The sequence below is a fragment of the Triturus cristatus genome, chromosome 2_1 (genome assembly GCF_964204655.1).
Source record: "Triturus cristatus chromosome 2_1, aTriCri1.1, whole genome shotgun sequence".
In the NCBI taxonomy this organism is placed as follows: domain Eukaryota; kingdom Metazoa; phylum Chordata; class Amphibia; order Caudata; family Salamandridae; genus Triturus; species Triturus cristatus.
In genome coordinates this window covers 457,086,249-457,101,808 of record NC_140581.1, presented here as the reverse complement: position 1 = coordinate 457,101,808, position 15,560 = coordinate 457,086,249, and the positions used below count along the sequence as shown (strand labels likewise).

Genomic DNA, 15,560 nt, shown 5'->3' with positions numbered 1-15,560 from the left:
ACGTGTACCCAGGGAATGTGTCGCCCCCTCCTTGGTGGTCTTCCAAAATTGGTTCTGAGGGTAGCTTCCCTCCTACTGAATCTGGAGCCAGTCTAGCTGGGGGAACAAAGTTTCCCTTTTCCAGTTCTTACCTTTGGCTTACTTGTGAAATGGCAGGCCCTTTACAAGTTAATTAACTTCCTGGGTCCACTCAAAATGGTCTTCTTTCAAAGGAAAGGAGAACACTTCCCTATACCCAAGCCATTGCTTCTGCTCTTGGAGCAAATTAGCCTCTATGAGCTTCAGGCAAGGGAAAGGCAACTTTCTAAAAGTGATTTTCCTAAATATTTTTTGCAGCTCTACCATCACAATTGAACTGGGTTTTAAAATATATTAAAGATAGTGTTTGACCTGTTTTTCTAGCTTGTCCCAAACCATACGTAGCAGAATTAATATTTTAATATGTGCTTCAGTTTTCCTCATTTGGACGGCCGCAGTCTTCCACAGTGAAAATAGCTTTTCGGCCTGAAGGGGCATGCTAACATAAAATATCTACATGCCCCACTTTTATATTACATGTGCCGGTCTTAGAGAGCTGCAAGGCCTACATAAGGTTGACATTAAAATTTAAGAGGAAGGTTTTCCTAGCCAAAAAAGGTTATTTTGAAAAATGAGACTTTAGGTTTAAACTCCAGCAATCAGGCTATAGAGGTAGGCTTAAAGCCATGCTTTCCCGGTCACACTAGTGGATGGCAAAATAAGTGATGCAGTCCGCAGGTGACATTTATCTTCTCATTCCATGGGTGTGTTTCTGCACTATATACGATGGCTTTATAATAAAGTCAAATATGCAAATGAGTAGTTAGCCAAGGTTACCATATTTTAGGAGTCAGAGCACATGTGGTGGGGTTTAATGAGCAGTGCTTCTGTGCACAGAATTAAAAAATCAGTAGCATCAGTCCAAAAGAAAATAGGGGTGATCATGCCTAAAAGGAAACTTTATCTCACAAGTCCCCTCCCCCATCCCAATGAAAGGCGAGGAGCAACTTAGCCATTCCCTTGACAGTTATCATCTAAGTGGAAGAACCCAGAAAGGGCATTTACATTGGCGTGGTCAGTTCCAGGTTAGTGTTCGGCTCTATAGCCCATACCCGGTAAGGAAGTGGAATACCTCAACTCTTCTAGATTATCTACTCTCATCTGCATGAGCCACCAGAGAGGTCTATGGTCAGTTTGAATCCTTAAGTGAGTCCCACATAGGTAGAGTCTCAACTTTGTTTAGCGAGAAAACCACTGTTAAGGCATTTTACAGTGGCACTCCAATATTGCTCTGTAGGGAATAGTCGGCCGCTGATGAAGATGATGGGGGTGATCCTGAACCTCATCATTAAGCTGTGATAACACTGCCACAATACCATGCTCTGAAGCATCTATCTGGACTCCAAACGTCTTGCTAATGTTAGGTGCCTTGAGGATGGGTGCAGTTCACAGCACCTCTTTCAGGGTGTCAAATGCGCTCTCACACACCTTAGACCATGTGACTTTACTGGGCTGCTTCTTAGAAGTCACTTCTGTTGGGGGAAGGGTCACAATGGTGCCATACCTTAACAAACCTACTGCAGCATCTTGTCAGACCAAGGACAGATCTGACCTGGTGTTGGAAGGATCCCAAGCCATAATGCTTTGGCTCCAGGGCTGGAGAGGTTGTATATGTCCCTGGCCAACTTGGTGGACTAGGTACACTACAACCCCTCCCAAAACGGCACTTGCTGGCCTTGATAGTCAGTTCTGCCAGGTGCTGGCCTGAAACACTTCCCTGAGAATTCCTGCCAGGTGGAGCTAAAGGCAGCAATAATATGTAGATATACAACACTAAAGGTCTCAAGCCCAAACAGCACCTGGTTGGCCAACCTCTGAAAGACAGTAGAGCCATTCTTCAGGCCAGAGGGCATTGCCTAGAACTACAAGTGACCTTTAGAAGTTGAGAATGTTGATCTCTCCTTGGCTCCCTTGGTCAGGGCAATCTGCCAGTACCCAGAGGTCAAGTCAAATGTACTGCGATACTTGGCAGCCCTTAACTGGTCCATGAACTCATCAGCTCTTGGAATACGGTGTGCGTCATTCTTGGTGACGCCACCGAGCCCTCTGTAGTCCACACAGAGCCTCAATTCTGGGGTCCTTCTTGGAGGGTGGCCTTGGGTAACAGAAAGAACTGGGCTGGACCAGGGACAACTGGAGAGCTCAATCATCTTGGACACTTCCTCCTTGGTGCGATCTCCTACCTTGTCCAAGAACGTGTACATTTTGTTTCTGACAGTAAGCTATTACCAATGTTAATGTCATGGACACACCACTGGGTCAGTCCAGGTATCAGTGGGAACAAGCCTAAAAACTGGCACAACAATTGGCGACTGTCTCTCTGAAAATGCAGTGTGGGGGAGAGCACTACTCCTTCCACTGAAACCTCCCTGGTGTTGTTGGCTGGGTAATCTGGGAGAGGTTCACTTTCCCCCTCCTCATATCCATCTGCCACCATGAACACAGCTAGGATTACAGGTGTTTGACGTGGATCACCCAGTAGGGGAGCACAGGGGTAACAGAGTCAAATCCCAATGTGGAACAATGAAAGAGGTAGGTGGAAACACACATAATCTCTCCTCAGTTCCGGGTATTATAGATTTTGGCAAGTATTATAGCTCCAGAGCGTGTAATTATATCCTGGGAACAACAAAAGGAAGTCATTGTTTCTGTGACAATATCTGCATGATTACCCCGGTATGTCACCCGGCAAAGTGTCCAGGTGAAAAACTCTGGACCTAAGGTGCACTATATCTTGTAATAACAATTCCAGTAACTAATTTTAATGGTCCTATCTGCATTAATGGGCCACTAGTACTAAGGTATAAATGTGTGCATCCTCGTATTGCCTGGTCAAAGTATGTTTACAAGGAAAATAGTTTTTGTTTTCCTGTATTGTGGAAAGACAAGAGCATCAAATTTATAAAGTAATTGTCATGGGTGAAAGCATGCTGTACCTAGAAGCTTTGACTATAGGGTGTCCAGTTGCCTCTTTATTGATTTAAGCACACCAGTGGGCCTGGAAATAAAACAAAATACACTAATGGTTGTACCTTCCGCCAGCCTATTCTACCAACTCGTTTCTAGCACACTACCCCTGCTGCACATTGCCTTTGGGGATACGCAGCAGGATTAGGCGCAATACCTGGCCTTCGGGGAGGCACTGTGCCCAGTCCCCCTCCTTATGTGTTTATCTTTGGCTGTGTGCTGAATGTGTAACCCACCAGACTGCAGGAGCTTCAATCTAGAAAACAAACAATCAGGGTAACAGTTTTGAGGCTCAACCCAACCTCCTTTGAGCTAGAATGGATCCCACCCAGACTGCACCTGCATTCTGCACGGAGTGGGGAGACTTTTCAAGCAGTAAGCCCAAATACCTAGCTGGGCAGCAGCAAAATGAAGATATGAGAAGAGCCGCAAAGAAAGCAACTGCAGCTCCAGTCCCCACATATCCATGAAATGGTTCCAAGTACCTACCCACAGGGGATGTAGTTTTTGGCTCCGGTGGGTGTACTGAAGAGCATGGCGGCATTGTGAACTTAACAAATGCTATTATAAAGCTTGATAATGCAGTAATGCCCCAATTGTGCTTTTGCAAATGTTGATGGAGTGGATATACACAGCAAAATGTTTATCAGCAGTCTGAAGCTTTTAATCCACTTGCTTAATGTTGCCCGGTCTATTCCCAACAAATCCCTAAACCGTAAATATATTATTAATGAGGTGGTCGCATGAAGTAATGTTGTCTTTTTGCAACTGGTTACTTCTTTTAGGAGAAACAAAAATCACTGAACACCACCATCACTGGGATTAGTTAATTTGTGGATGATTAGGTGCACTTTGGGATTTATCTGGATCACTAACCTATTCAGTGAATTACCTTGGTTGAATGTTTTGTTCTTTCTTTACAATAGCTGTGGAGAGCTTCTGTACTCTTCCTGGACACACCAAAATGTTCAAAGTGCCTTTAATCGTAACTTTTAAAATAGTGCAGGGCTCCGATTGTGACTGCAACATGACGACTATTCAAAGGAATGAATGGTAAGAACAGATCACCTACTTAAAAAATGCCTTTTGAACAGATGAGATGTATGCTCTCTGGTAAATAGGATGAGGCAAAAGATGTTATAAATGTTCACAATTTAGGGACACAAGGTCAAAGAGTTTTTGTTGTGTTGATTTATTGCAATATCGAGTAATAAGTTTTGCTAAACAAACTTAGTAGTGGTACTGCTATTAATTTATTGGATTTATAGAGCACATGGCTGCCTAAGGGCTTTCCAGCACTGAAAGAGTTCCGACATTGCCCGGCTGAGCCAACGCCTAATTATTGTGAGAAAAGCTAAGTTTTCAAATTTTTCCTGAAGGCCAATTCGTTAGGTGCAGCTCGAATTTCCAGTGGAAGGGCATTCCACAGCTTAGGTATCAGATGGGCGAAAGATCTACCTCCCCATCTGGTTCTTTTAATTCTGGTAGTCTTTAAGCGCTGTTGCTGGGTGGATTTGAGATGTCTGGAAGGGGTGTACCTGGATATCAGATTCCTCAGGTTTTCGGGCCCAGAGTTGTTAATAGCTTTACGAGCTATGTAAAGAGTTTTAAACCTAACTCTAGCCTCAATAGGTATCTAATGGAGCGGTTTAAGTGCTTCCCTAGCAGAGATGCAGTTGGGGATCTTTAACAAAAGTCTGGTAGCCGCATTCTGTACCACTTGCAGCCTCCTTGTGACATACTTAGGTGAACCCAGGTAGAGGGAATTTCCATAATCCAAACGTGAGATGAGGAGGGAATGTATCGCCGTTTTCCTCAGGTGCTCTGGGATTACATCAATGATTTTCCTTAACATTTTGAGCAGGGAAAAACATATCCCTGAGAGTTTCCTCAATTGACAATCCAGTGTTAGGGAGTCCTCGAGCCAAATACCAAGGTTTTTTATAGCGGATTTGGCCATAGGAGGATCTCCCATGCATTTGGGCCAATGTATCGGAGGTGAGTGGATGCCTGGATCTCTGAGCAACATGAGCTCGGTTTTCCCCCCGTTCAGCTTCAAACAGTTGCTGGACATCCAACTCACCACTCTCTCCAGACAGATAGGTAATTGGTTATTGCTAGATTCAGAGCCATTAGAAAGGGACACCACTGGGGGGCGTGGTTATGACGCTGTACATGATGGCCGCCTAGGGATTCCGCTCCGCCGTATCGGGACCGGCGTGGAGCTTTCCGAGGTCTTTCCTGTCATCTTCCTTGATGGAAACTGCCCGCATCCTGTGTCGGACTATGCTGTCCCTTCGGTGAGCCGCTTTTCAACTTCAAGCGCGACGCGCTTCACCGCATTTCACTCATTGCGCTCATCTCCCCACAGTGCCCACCATTTTGGGCGCGCGCTTTACCGCTAATGCTCCTCACGCTCTGACGAACGAGCGCTTCTGAAGCAAACATCTTTCCACACAGGAGAATGCAGTCTTCAATCTGTATTGTCCTCAAGCTTTATCCTGCTGATTTTTACCTGTTTCAGCTATTGTGCTCAACCTGCTTATGGCTGCTCACGTTTGGGAGGATAATTTTTCTCTGTAAACTGTGCAACACTTTATTATTTCTGGATCTAGGATGTTTTCTCACTGAATCCTATCCCTTTTAGCTCCAGTCATGCATGGTACATTTCCGTGAGGCACTTTTCAGTGAGGCAATTTTCAGTACTTACAAGTGTCCCGCTTTATTTTTCCTCACAGCTTCTGCCTATTCTTCAAAGCGCCGCCTTTTTAGATGCGCGTTTTATCACGTGCCTCTTGTACACTAATGGCGATGTCCATCATATAATTGCCATTATCACAGTGTCTTCTTCCTAAGCTTGTTCTTCTCAAGTACGCATCTCATCTATCAATCAAGGAGATTTATGGCTATCTAATATACCGCTGTGGAACTTCGCTGCTGTCTATGACTAGGACTTTTTTCACCCAATCCAATTGTGCTTTTCCAAGGGTCACGGACTGTTGTTTTACCTGGAGCTATCTGTTGTGTCCCATTTGATTGTATGCCTGTATCTTCACATCCTAATATACCACTGTGGAACTTCGCTGCTGTCTATGACTAGGACTTTTTTCACCCAATCCAATTGTGCTTTTCCAAGGGTCACGGACTGTTGTTTTACCTGGAGCTTTTATTATCTCCTGTAGCTGGACACTCAAATTACTTACTTCTGTTATTTGATCTCTATTGGTCATATTGAACATTATTTTTCTTGGTGATGTTTTCATTCTGATACCAACAACACAATTACGCATCATTTATCTTACGCTTTGGCTGTCAATCACTTATGGGAAGATTGCGCAATCCGAAATTTGTTTTTGTACCATCAAGGACTACTTCTTTGGCTACGTCTCCATCCTCCGCATCGTTAGCACCAAACTCTTCTCATAACCTAACTCAAATGGCTGGAATAACCTCTGGCCACTCATCTTCGACGCAATCTGCTCCAAGTAAATCCTCTCCACCTGTCTCTTCAACTAAGCGTTTGAAACAAGATCCTCCATCACCTGACTAAACACATTCTCCCGTTTCTATGGAATTGCTTTTAGAAGAGATACGCGTGTTGCGCCCGTTTGTGGAAGAAACTAACAATAAAACGCAATTTCTTGAAGAAAAATGGTCTACTATAGACAACAGAGTGACTTCATTGGAACAACAAGCATCAGAGATACAGGTTAATTCCCAACGGATTTCCTCTTTAGAGAAGACAGTTCTCAGTCTCCAACAACACACTGAGGATTTGGAAAATAGGATTAGGAGGAATAACCTACGTATTTACGGTTTGCCAGAATCTTTGGAAGGTGATGATCCGGTGTCATTTTTCTCCTCTTTTCTCCCGAAACTCCTGGAGATGCCTTCGTCAACCTCTCTCAGCATCCAACGGGCTCACAGATTGGGTCCTCGCCTTTCCTTTTCCACGGCTCCAGCTAAACCTCGAGGTGCCATCATCCTCTTCTTCAAGTTTACAGATCTTCTCTCAGTCCTTTCTGCAGCCAGATCTAAACGTCAAATTTCCTGGTTGGGTCAGAAAGTATTCCTTTCTCAAGATGTCTCCAAGGCTACTGCCTCCAGCAGAAAAGAATTCCTCATTCTTCGTGCTCCTCTTCGACCTCTTGGTGCTTCCACCCATGTATTTTCAAAGTGACGTACCAAAATCAAACTTGGTCCTTTCAAGACCCTGCGGAGATTAAGAACTTTATCCTTATTCATACCACCAGCGGCATGGACACTGCTAACTCTTCTAATGGCTGATCATTTAACCTTTCTTTTTTTTTCCTTACAGGTTTTTGTTGATGTCTTACAGCTTTTCTCTAGATTTGTTATGCAGTGTTCTGTTTTTGACACTACCTGTGAATTGTTCATCCGTATTTCTATTCATTATATTGCAGTTTTGCCTTTTGATGATTCTTAATAGATTCAGTATGGTTCTTTTTGATGTTCACTTCCTCTCTTTATGTCTGTTTTCTTCAGACATCACGGGTTCAGCTTTCTTTTTTATTTTTATTTCTTTGTTTTGCTTGTTGACTTGTTTCACATTCTCCTATGTATTCTCCTGATGTTCTCCGTCTCCTTTGTTTATTCACATAGATTGGTTGGTGTTTATTCCTTCAACCCATATGGCTTCCCTACTACTTCCCTTCGTCCTGGTGCGGTCTGGACTCCCTTTTTCGGGCGGTTCGTCTTGTTGAGTGTCGCCATTGCCCCGTTGTCCTTTTTTGTGTCCCTCTCAGGTATGTTACTATCAGTCATCCTTTCTGGATATGTAGTGTCTCTTCTTGTATTTCTTTTTTCTTTTCCTTCCCCTCTACTCCTTCTTTTTCCCCCTTATCTACTCGCTAACCTCCTATTTCCTTTTTCTCTTCATGTGCGGTATTACACTCTTCTTCTTTGTGCTTTCTTAGTTTCTTCTCTAACCACCCCTTTCTCTCATCTTACTTTTCTCCTTCTTATTGACATTTTCTTTTTCCCTGTTTCTCTCTGTAGTCTTTGTTTCTATCAAGTTTTTGTTGTTTTTTAATTCAAAGTTATTTCCTGGAATGGAAAGGGTTTTATTAATCCTATTAAACGACAGAGAATCCTTTCCCACCTAGCTTCATATAACCCTGACATAGTTCTCTTGCAAGAGACACATCTTACAGACGCCGAATCCCTTACGCTAAAAAGCGGCTGGGGGGTACGGTTTTATTCTCACCTTCTACCAATAAAAAAAATGGTGTTGCCATCTTATGTCACAAAAAATTAAAATGTAAAGTGATATTACAAGAAAACGATACTGATGGTAGATGGGTTGTAGCTAAGCTATTAATTAATTCTGTGCCTTTAACTGTCTTTAATGTCTATGGTCCTACAATTCCTGATTGTATTTTTTGGCCTTCAATTACAAAAAAATGTATTCAATATCGAGATGACATGTTTATTTTGGGAGGTGATTGTAATCAGATCAGATTGTTCGTTTCACACCTCATAAAACTCACAAACAATTCCTTGATACTATCCCTCAATCACATCTCATCGATTCTTGGAGGATTTCTCATCCTGACACTCTTGCCTATTCCTTTTTCTCTCCTCTCCATACATCTCTCTCTCGTTTGGACTACATTTTTCTCTCTGTCTTTATCTCAAAATGTACTATCTTCCTCTATTGAGCCCATAGTCATCTCGGATCATGCCCCAATTGTAACAGACCTGGATTTACTTCCCCCGCATCCCAAGTCTTTCCGTTGGCGCTTTAATAACTCTCTTCTTACTGACCCACTTTTTTCTTCCTCTTTCCGCTCCTTTCTTAACGAATTCTTTTTGCTCAATTGTGATCCCAACACTTCCCCCCATCTTCTTTGGGACTCCTTTAAAGCAACTGCAAGAGGATTCATCATTGATTTTGTCTCTAAGAAAAAGAAACAATTCCTCCAATAACGAAAAGATATTTTGGCCCATATTAAATTTTTGGAGCATGAATTTTACACTTCTTCTTCTAAGTCCATCTCACCGGATTTCATACAAGCGAAACTTGAATTCAATAAATCTACTAATGATAATGCATCATCAATACTTTTTCGCAGTAGTGCTCGTTACTATGGAGGTCACAACAAATCAGGGAAACTCTTGGCTAATTACATTAAATCGTGTAAAGAACGTTCTTTTATAGACTGTTTTTTCTTCTGATAATACTCTTCTACATAAAGATCAGGAAATTCGTAAGCAGTTTCAACTTTTTATCAACATCTTTACACGCCAGAATCCCCTCCCTGTGCTTCTCTCATTCAGTCCTACCTTGAGAAACTTCCTAGTCCCTCTACTTCTCATCTTAATTTTACCAATCTTGAAAAGGCCCTTTCACTTGACGAAGTATCCAAAGCATTAAACACCCTTACTAAAGGAAAATCACCTGGAACAGATGGTTTTTCAGTTGAATTTTACTTGCACTTCTCTGATCTTTTACTTCCCAAACTCTTAACGCTTTCCCAATCATTCTACTTATCTGGTAAGGTAGATGGTACTTTTCAGAAGGCTACCATCTGACTCATTCCTAAGGAAGGCCGTGATCACCAATTTTGTAAAAATTATCGTCCGATCTCTTTAGTTAATGTGGATTATAAACTTTTTGCTAAATTGCTTGCTTCACATCTGGATCCTCTTTTGCCCCATCTTATTGGCAAAGAGCGATGTGGTTTTGTTAAAGGTAGGCTTACCTCTGATAACTCTCGTCTTTTTCTCAATGTCTTGAATAAAGCTTCATCTCTTTCTATTCCTCTAGCTGCTATATCTGTTAATGCAGAGAAAGCTTTTGACAGAGTTGATTGGTCTTTTTTATTTGCTTCACTACGTTGGCATGGTTTTGGTCCTAATTTCATATCCCTTATCTCCCTACTGTACTCTGCTCCCAAGGCTTCGGTCCCAGTCAATGGTCATGTTTCCTCTTACTTTCCTCTTCAACGAGGAGTTTGTCAGGGTTGTCCCTTATCCCCACTTCTTTTTGTTTTGGCCCTTGAACCTTTTTTGGTCTCTATTCGTAATAATGGTTCCATCTCCGGTTTTCCCTATGGTGACAATCAGTTGAAGCTTGTAGATGATATTCTTCTATTCATTTCTAAACCAGAAACTTCTATCCCCACTTTGTTATTGGCATTTAACTCTTTTACGCAGGTTTCCGGGTACAAAATTAATATAGATAAGACTGAAATTCTTCCTCTCACTAAATTCTGTCTTCCTCACTTCTTCTCCTCCACTGGGTTTGCTTGTAATAGTTCGAAAATTAAATATCTAGGTATATGGTTTTCTAACTCTATTGCCTCCTCAATTAAATTAAATATGTCTGCAGTCCTGTCTCGAATTGAAAAAGCATTCTCTACTTGGAAACCCCTTTTTCTTTCTTGGTGGGGCCGGCTGGGCTCAATCAAGATGATGATAGCCCCTATTCTCATATATATCTTCTCCATGCTTCCCGTTCACATTCCCGCTATTCACTTCAAGCGTATTGATTCGTGCCTCTCAAGATTTCTCTGGAAAAACAAGAAATCTAGAATTGCTTTATCATCTCTTCGAAAGTCCAAACCTAATGGTGGAGTCAACTTTTCAGATTTTCGTCTCTATCATAAATCTTTCTCATTACCTCAAGCTTCAAGATGGCTTACTTCAGAACCTTCTCCCTTCACGCCTCTTTGGCTTTCCATTGAACAAGTATTGTTGTTACACTTCTCCTTCAATGAGGTTATACGTTTCTCCTCCAAAACTCCATATACTTCTCTTCCATTATTCAAATATACCTCCTCCCACTTGTCATCCTTGGTTCACCCTCCTATTATTACCCGTAAATCTTTCTTAGATGCCCCCATCTGGCATAATTTGCTTATTCTCCTAAATAATAGACCCATTTTTTGGAACACTTGGCGGTTAAGAGGTGTCAAGTGGGTCAATCAGTTCTTTGATGGAACTTCCCCTTGTTCCTTCCCCCAATTTCAACTTTTATTTCATTGCCCTCGATCTTTTTTACGTAAATTCACCACTCTTATGACAGTAATTCTCGATACCCATTACTCCCTCCCTTCCTCGTCTTCATCTAATGCCCAAAATCCTCTTCTCAAATTACGTCTCGCACTTCCTAAAGCTTCTCTCATCTATAAATTCTTTTTATCTCCCGATCCAGATTGCGCCAAATCAAGAGTGGAACTTTCCTGGGAAGTGGATTTGGGATGTGTCTGATCTGTTGCTCTTTGGGATAAACTTTGGTCCAGATCCTTAAAAATCTCCCGCTCTGCTTTTGTTACCCACTCTTTGTTTTTTCTATATCACAGACTTTATCTTTCCCCGATTTCCTTGGCACGTTTCTCTGTTTCTTCTGATTCTAATTGCTCGACTTGCGGCTCTCCTGATGCTGATCTTATGCACCTCTTTTTTCTCTGTCCTACAGTCTCTAAATTCTGGGATACGATTTGGCTATATATCTCTCGTATATTCACAATTTCCATTCCTTATTCTATGCCTCTTCTCTTTATGGGTAGTCTCTCTGAGTTTTTAGACCTTCCCTCACATTCCCATGGCCTACTTGACCTCATGCTTGCTCTTGCATTCCAACACAACTCCTTTAATTGAAAATCCCTTACAAACATCTCCATACAATGTTGGTGGAATACTCTTTGTTACTTTCATAGACTCGATGTTGCATTTGCTTCCTCCTGTAAACCGGCTCATAACAGAGATCTCTTCTGGTTACCACTTACTACATAATTGGACCGATTGGCCCCAACGAAACTTCCACACAACAATTCAGAACATTTTAAACCCCCTCAAAGGATATTGACTCTGTCCTTCTTTTCTTTTAAATTTTTTACATGATTCTAATGTTTTATTATCTTGTATACCGTACAATGTGTAACGCTTTATTCACAATATTTTGTTTTTATGGCATTCTTTGTATTTTGTAATGTTGCAGTGTTACTACTTCCTCTCCTCCCCCTTTATCCCTTCCTCTCTCTTTCCTCTCCTCTTCTGCCCCTTCCATCATCTTTAAACTCCATAAAACGCTTTTATTTTTTCTATCTGGATATTAGCCTAAGTCATTGTTTAATATCATATTCAAATTTTTCTTCTGTATTTGCTGATTTCCTTATGTACTAATAATTTATTCAATAAAGCTTTTTCAAACTCAAAAAAAGAAAGGGACACCACTAGCTGGGTGTCATCGGCTTATGACACAACCGATATTCCAAATTCCTGTACCACCTCAGCCAACTGATGGACCTAAACATTAAACAAAGTCGGACTGAGGGACGAGCCCTGCGGGACGCCACATGTGGTAGGGAGGTGCTCTTAGACACAGCCCCCTTCCATCACCTTGAAAGAACTATTCTTCAGGAAGGAGGAGAGTCACTCCAAAGCTTTTCCCCACTTACCCCAATCTCACTTTTAGACTAAATTGATCCAAGTGTCAAAAGCGGCACTGAGATCTAGCAGGAGGATGGCAGCAGACCGACCCTCATCAAGTGTAGATTTTAGCTCCTCAGTGACTGTCAGTAGAGCTGACTCAGTACTGTGTGTGGCTCAAAAGCCCATCTGGGTAGGATGGAGAATATCATTAGACTCCAGGAAGTTAGAAAAAGAGTGATTGACATGCTTCTCCAGGAGTTTACCCAGGTATGGTATAGTGTCAGCTGCTTGCTTTGGGCACAGGGCTCTGACCCCCTCACCCCCAATATTCCTGCATCATGTGCCATCCACATTGGTAGATAAACAAGCACATTACACACTTTGTATTATGATTATTTAACGATCTGTGAGGATGGCATATAAAGCATGACAAACAGCAGACCCAATGCCTATTGCCAGTGTCTACCCTTTCTGTTGGGGTTATACTCTGAACCCTGCGTTATGCGAGGGTCAGGCAGCCACCTTCGCTGACAAATGCACTAGTGCACATGAACCAGGCATTGCGGAGGCCGAAGGGCTCTTTCACTGCTGCCTTGCCTCCCCTTATCTTGGGAGTTTGGGGTCCACCCCCAGATGTTGCGCCGTAGCGTCATTTTTTGAAGCAGCCCTGCGCGGCAATAGTATCAACCCTGCACTGCTCGGGGATGCATGCTGACTATCACTGACTGCACAGCCCCACTCTTTCCCAAGTCGTCACAGGATGGGGTGGGTTGGGGTGGTGTCAGTAAGCATCCCGCCTTTAGAGCAGTTGAGAAAGGGTTCACAGAAGCAGGAGACTGGCTGTCTATAAGGCGACAACCTGGATCAGCTCTCGCTGGACCCGAGCGGCAGGCACCTTACCCGGATCCCTCCAGCAGATCCCAGGACCAGCTGATTCCCGCAGGATTGGGGCCCCGGCAACTGTTGCTGATTCTTTGACTAGAGGCTTAAAATACCTAGTCCTGGCTTACATGGGATCATGGCCCACCTCCTATCCTTGCTGTGTGTTCGTAAATACATATTGCAGTCCGTGTGCAACGTACAGGTGCCGCAGGCATTGCGCTGCGCAAGTAGGCACTTGCCAACATTTGGCAACTCCTGAGAAAGATGTGGCCCAGTCAAGACCTACTAACTTTGGAACTGGGGACACTGATTTGAGTTCCGGCGTCTGCTCAACATCCCGTGATCCTGGGTAAACTACTTAATATCCCTGTGCTTAAATGAAGGAAAGTTACCTGAAGATGAAAAACGAACAAAATAGTAACAGAACATTTTCTCCTGTAGCCAAGTCTTTGAGCCGCCCCTACGGCAGTCAGCATCACAGCTCCCATTCCTTTTACATGCATTTCAACCGCCATTCAGAAGACAGCTAACATGTTTTCCAAAACCACGCCAGGTAGCATACACTATGCACAGTGGCCGGAGTGCTACTTTGAAGGTAACCACTTATCTGAAAGATCATCTCTTTATTAGTGAAGTCTACATCTTGGCTGCCACTTTTAAAATAGGTTTTGAGTTTCCCTCAACCATCATCATAAGAATGTGTTGTTAAAGAGGGGGAGCAATTGCAGGTGCAACTTCGCAGCATGCCTCCATGTGTTTTTGGGTCAATTTATTACAAACATTGTATTGGAAAATGCACCATTTTCAACGAATTTCTTGAAATCTTCTCAGACGAAGGCTAGAAACAGCTAATATAGGCCAGACCGAAAAAAATAACCTTTAAAAGTTGATATGCTCCTGTCCTACACTGAGCTATGTATATAGTATATTAGTAACATTAAGTACGCAGTTCATTGCTTTACACATCTGATTTCTTTGTACATGTCCTTTTACTGCTAATGTACCTGAACTGCAGAAGAGTGTCCAATTAAATCACCGATAAGCTCCAATGATCCGACCAGCACGGCATCTTGTGTCTTTTTTGTCACTTGGCTTGTTTGTTTGCTAGTTCTTCCGAAACCCCACATACTGAAGAAACCTAGATAACATGAAATGACATTGAAATAAGCCCAGGCAGCATAGATATGGTTCTGTAAACAAAATGCTTAAGCAAAAACCACTATAGAGGATTATCTCATCAACAAAATATTCCCTTCCACAAATGTGGACGAGAATTTAAGCTCAATCCTTTAACATAGATACATGTAAATAGTCTGGTACAGCCTAACTAAGCATTGAATGTATCCAAAATTAAAGACTTTCATCTAAATAAAATATCTACAATAAAAAAGCATGGATAAAAGAAATTATTTTTACCTACAGAACTCTCCTTTCAATCGTTCAGCTGTTCATTAAAACACAGATTGATTCTTCTTATTTAGTTTCTCTCCCTGGCCATTCACCCTTTCTGTATTAGTTTCCTTATTTAGTTCTTCCCCTCCCACCCTCAGCCTGGTCTCTGCTTCTTCCCCTCTGACCCCCTAGCTCCGTGGAGCTTCTTCCGTCTGTCCTCATCCCCAGCTCCGTGTTACTCCCCCACCCCCACACTCCGTGGCAAGATGAAGTTAGACTATAGGGACTCTGTGTGTACATTTTCTCGAGTCTAAGACTCGCATGAGGCTTCGACTGTGGAACGTTATCAGGCGCTGTCTGGTGCTCACGGGCACTTCCATGGTCAATGTTTTAGGTTACCTGTGGCACATGCGTGCTGTTTAGTGTTCCTTGGGGATATTCCAAAGTACAGAAATTAGTTTTGTTATATCACGAAGGAATTTACTACATGTGCATTGCTGCCGGTATTGTTGGGCTTTTACATGCTCCTCGTTATGTTTTTGTCCGCAGCCATGGGTAACAGTCTGCGTCTTCAGTGGCACCATTACCCAGGAAACAGGTTTTTCTGGCTGGCTTATAAAGCATGCATGCTTTAATGAAACAACCATGTTAAATGTAATGCTTGCATCATTTGTATATGATGAGCTGGCATTTATCACTGAGTCAGAGGTATGCGGGTGCCACTGCGGAGCATAATAGCAGGACAGTTATGAAAGGTGCTTAATTAAAAGCCTCCGCCTCACACACCGTTTTGTGGTAGTGCATTGTGCCAAATGGAATACGTTACATACCCTGTAAGCACC

The 15,560-nt window shown here is 42.6% G+C and overlaps 1 protein-coding gene across 2 annotated transcripts in view; it reads right to left on the bottom strand.

Annotated features, from left to right (window-relative positions):
• WDR41 (WD repeat domain 41) overlaps positions 1-15,560 on the bottom strand; it is a 550,534-nt gene that overhangs the window by 21,084 nt on the left and 513,890 nt on the right. For both annotated transcript variants that reach the window (XM_085632270.1, XM_085632269.1), the window contains exon 12: positions 14,331-14,464. In XM_085632270.1, coding sequence (XP_085488396.1) covers positions 14,331-14,464 — 134 coding nt within the window. The remainder of the gene's footprint in view (positions 1-14,330; positions 14,465-15,560) is intronic.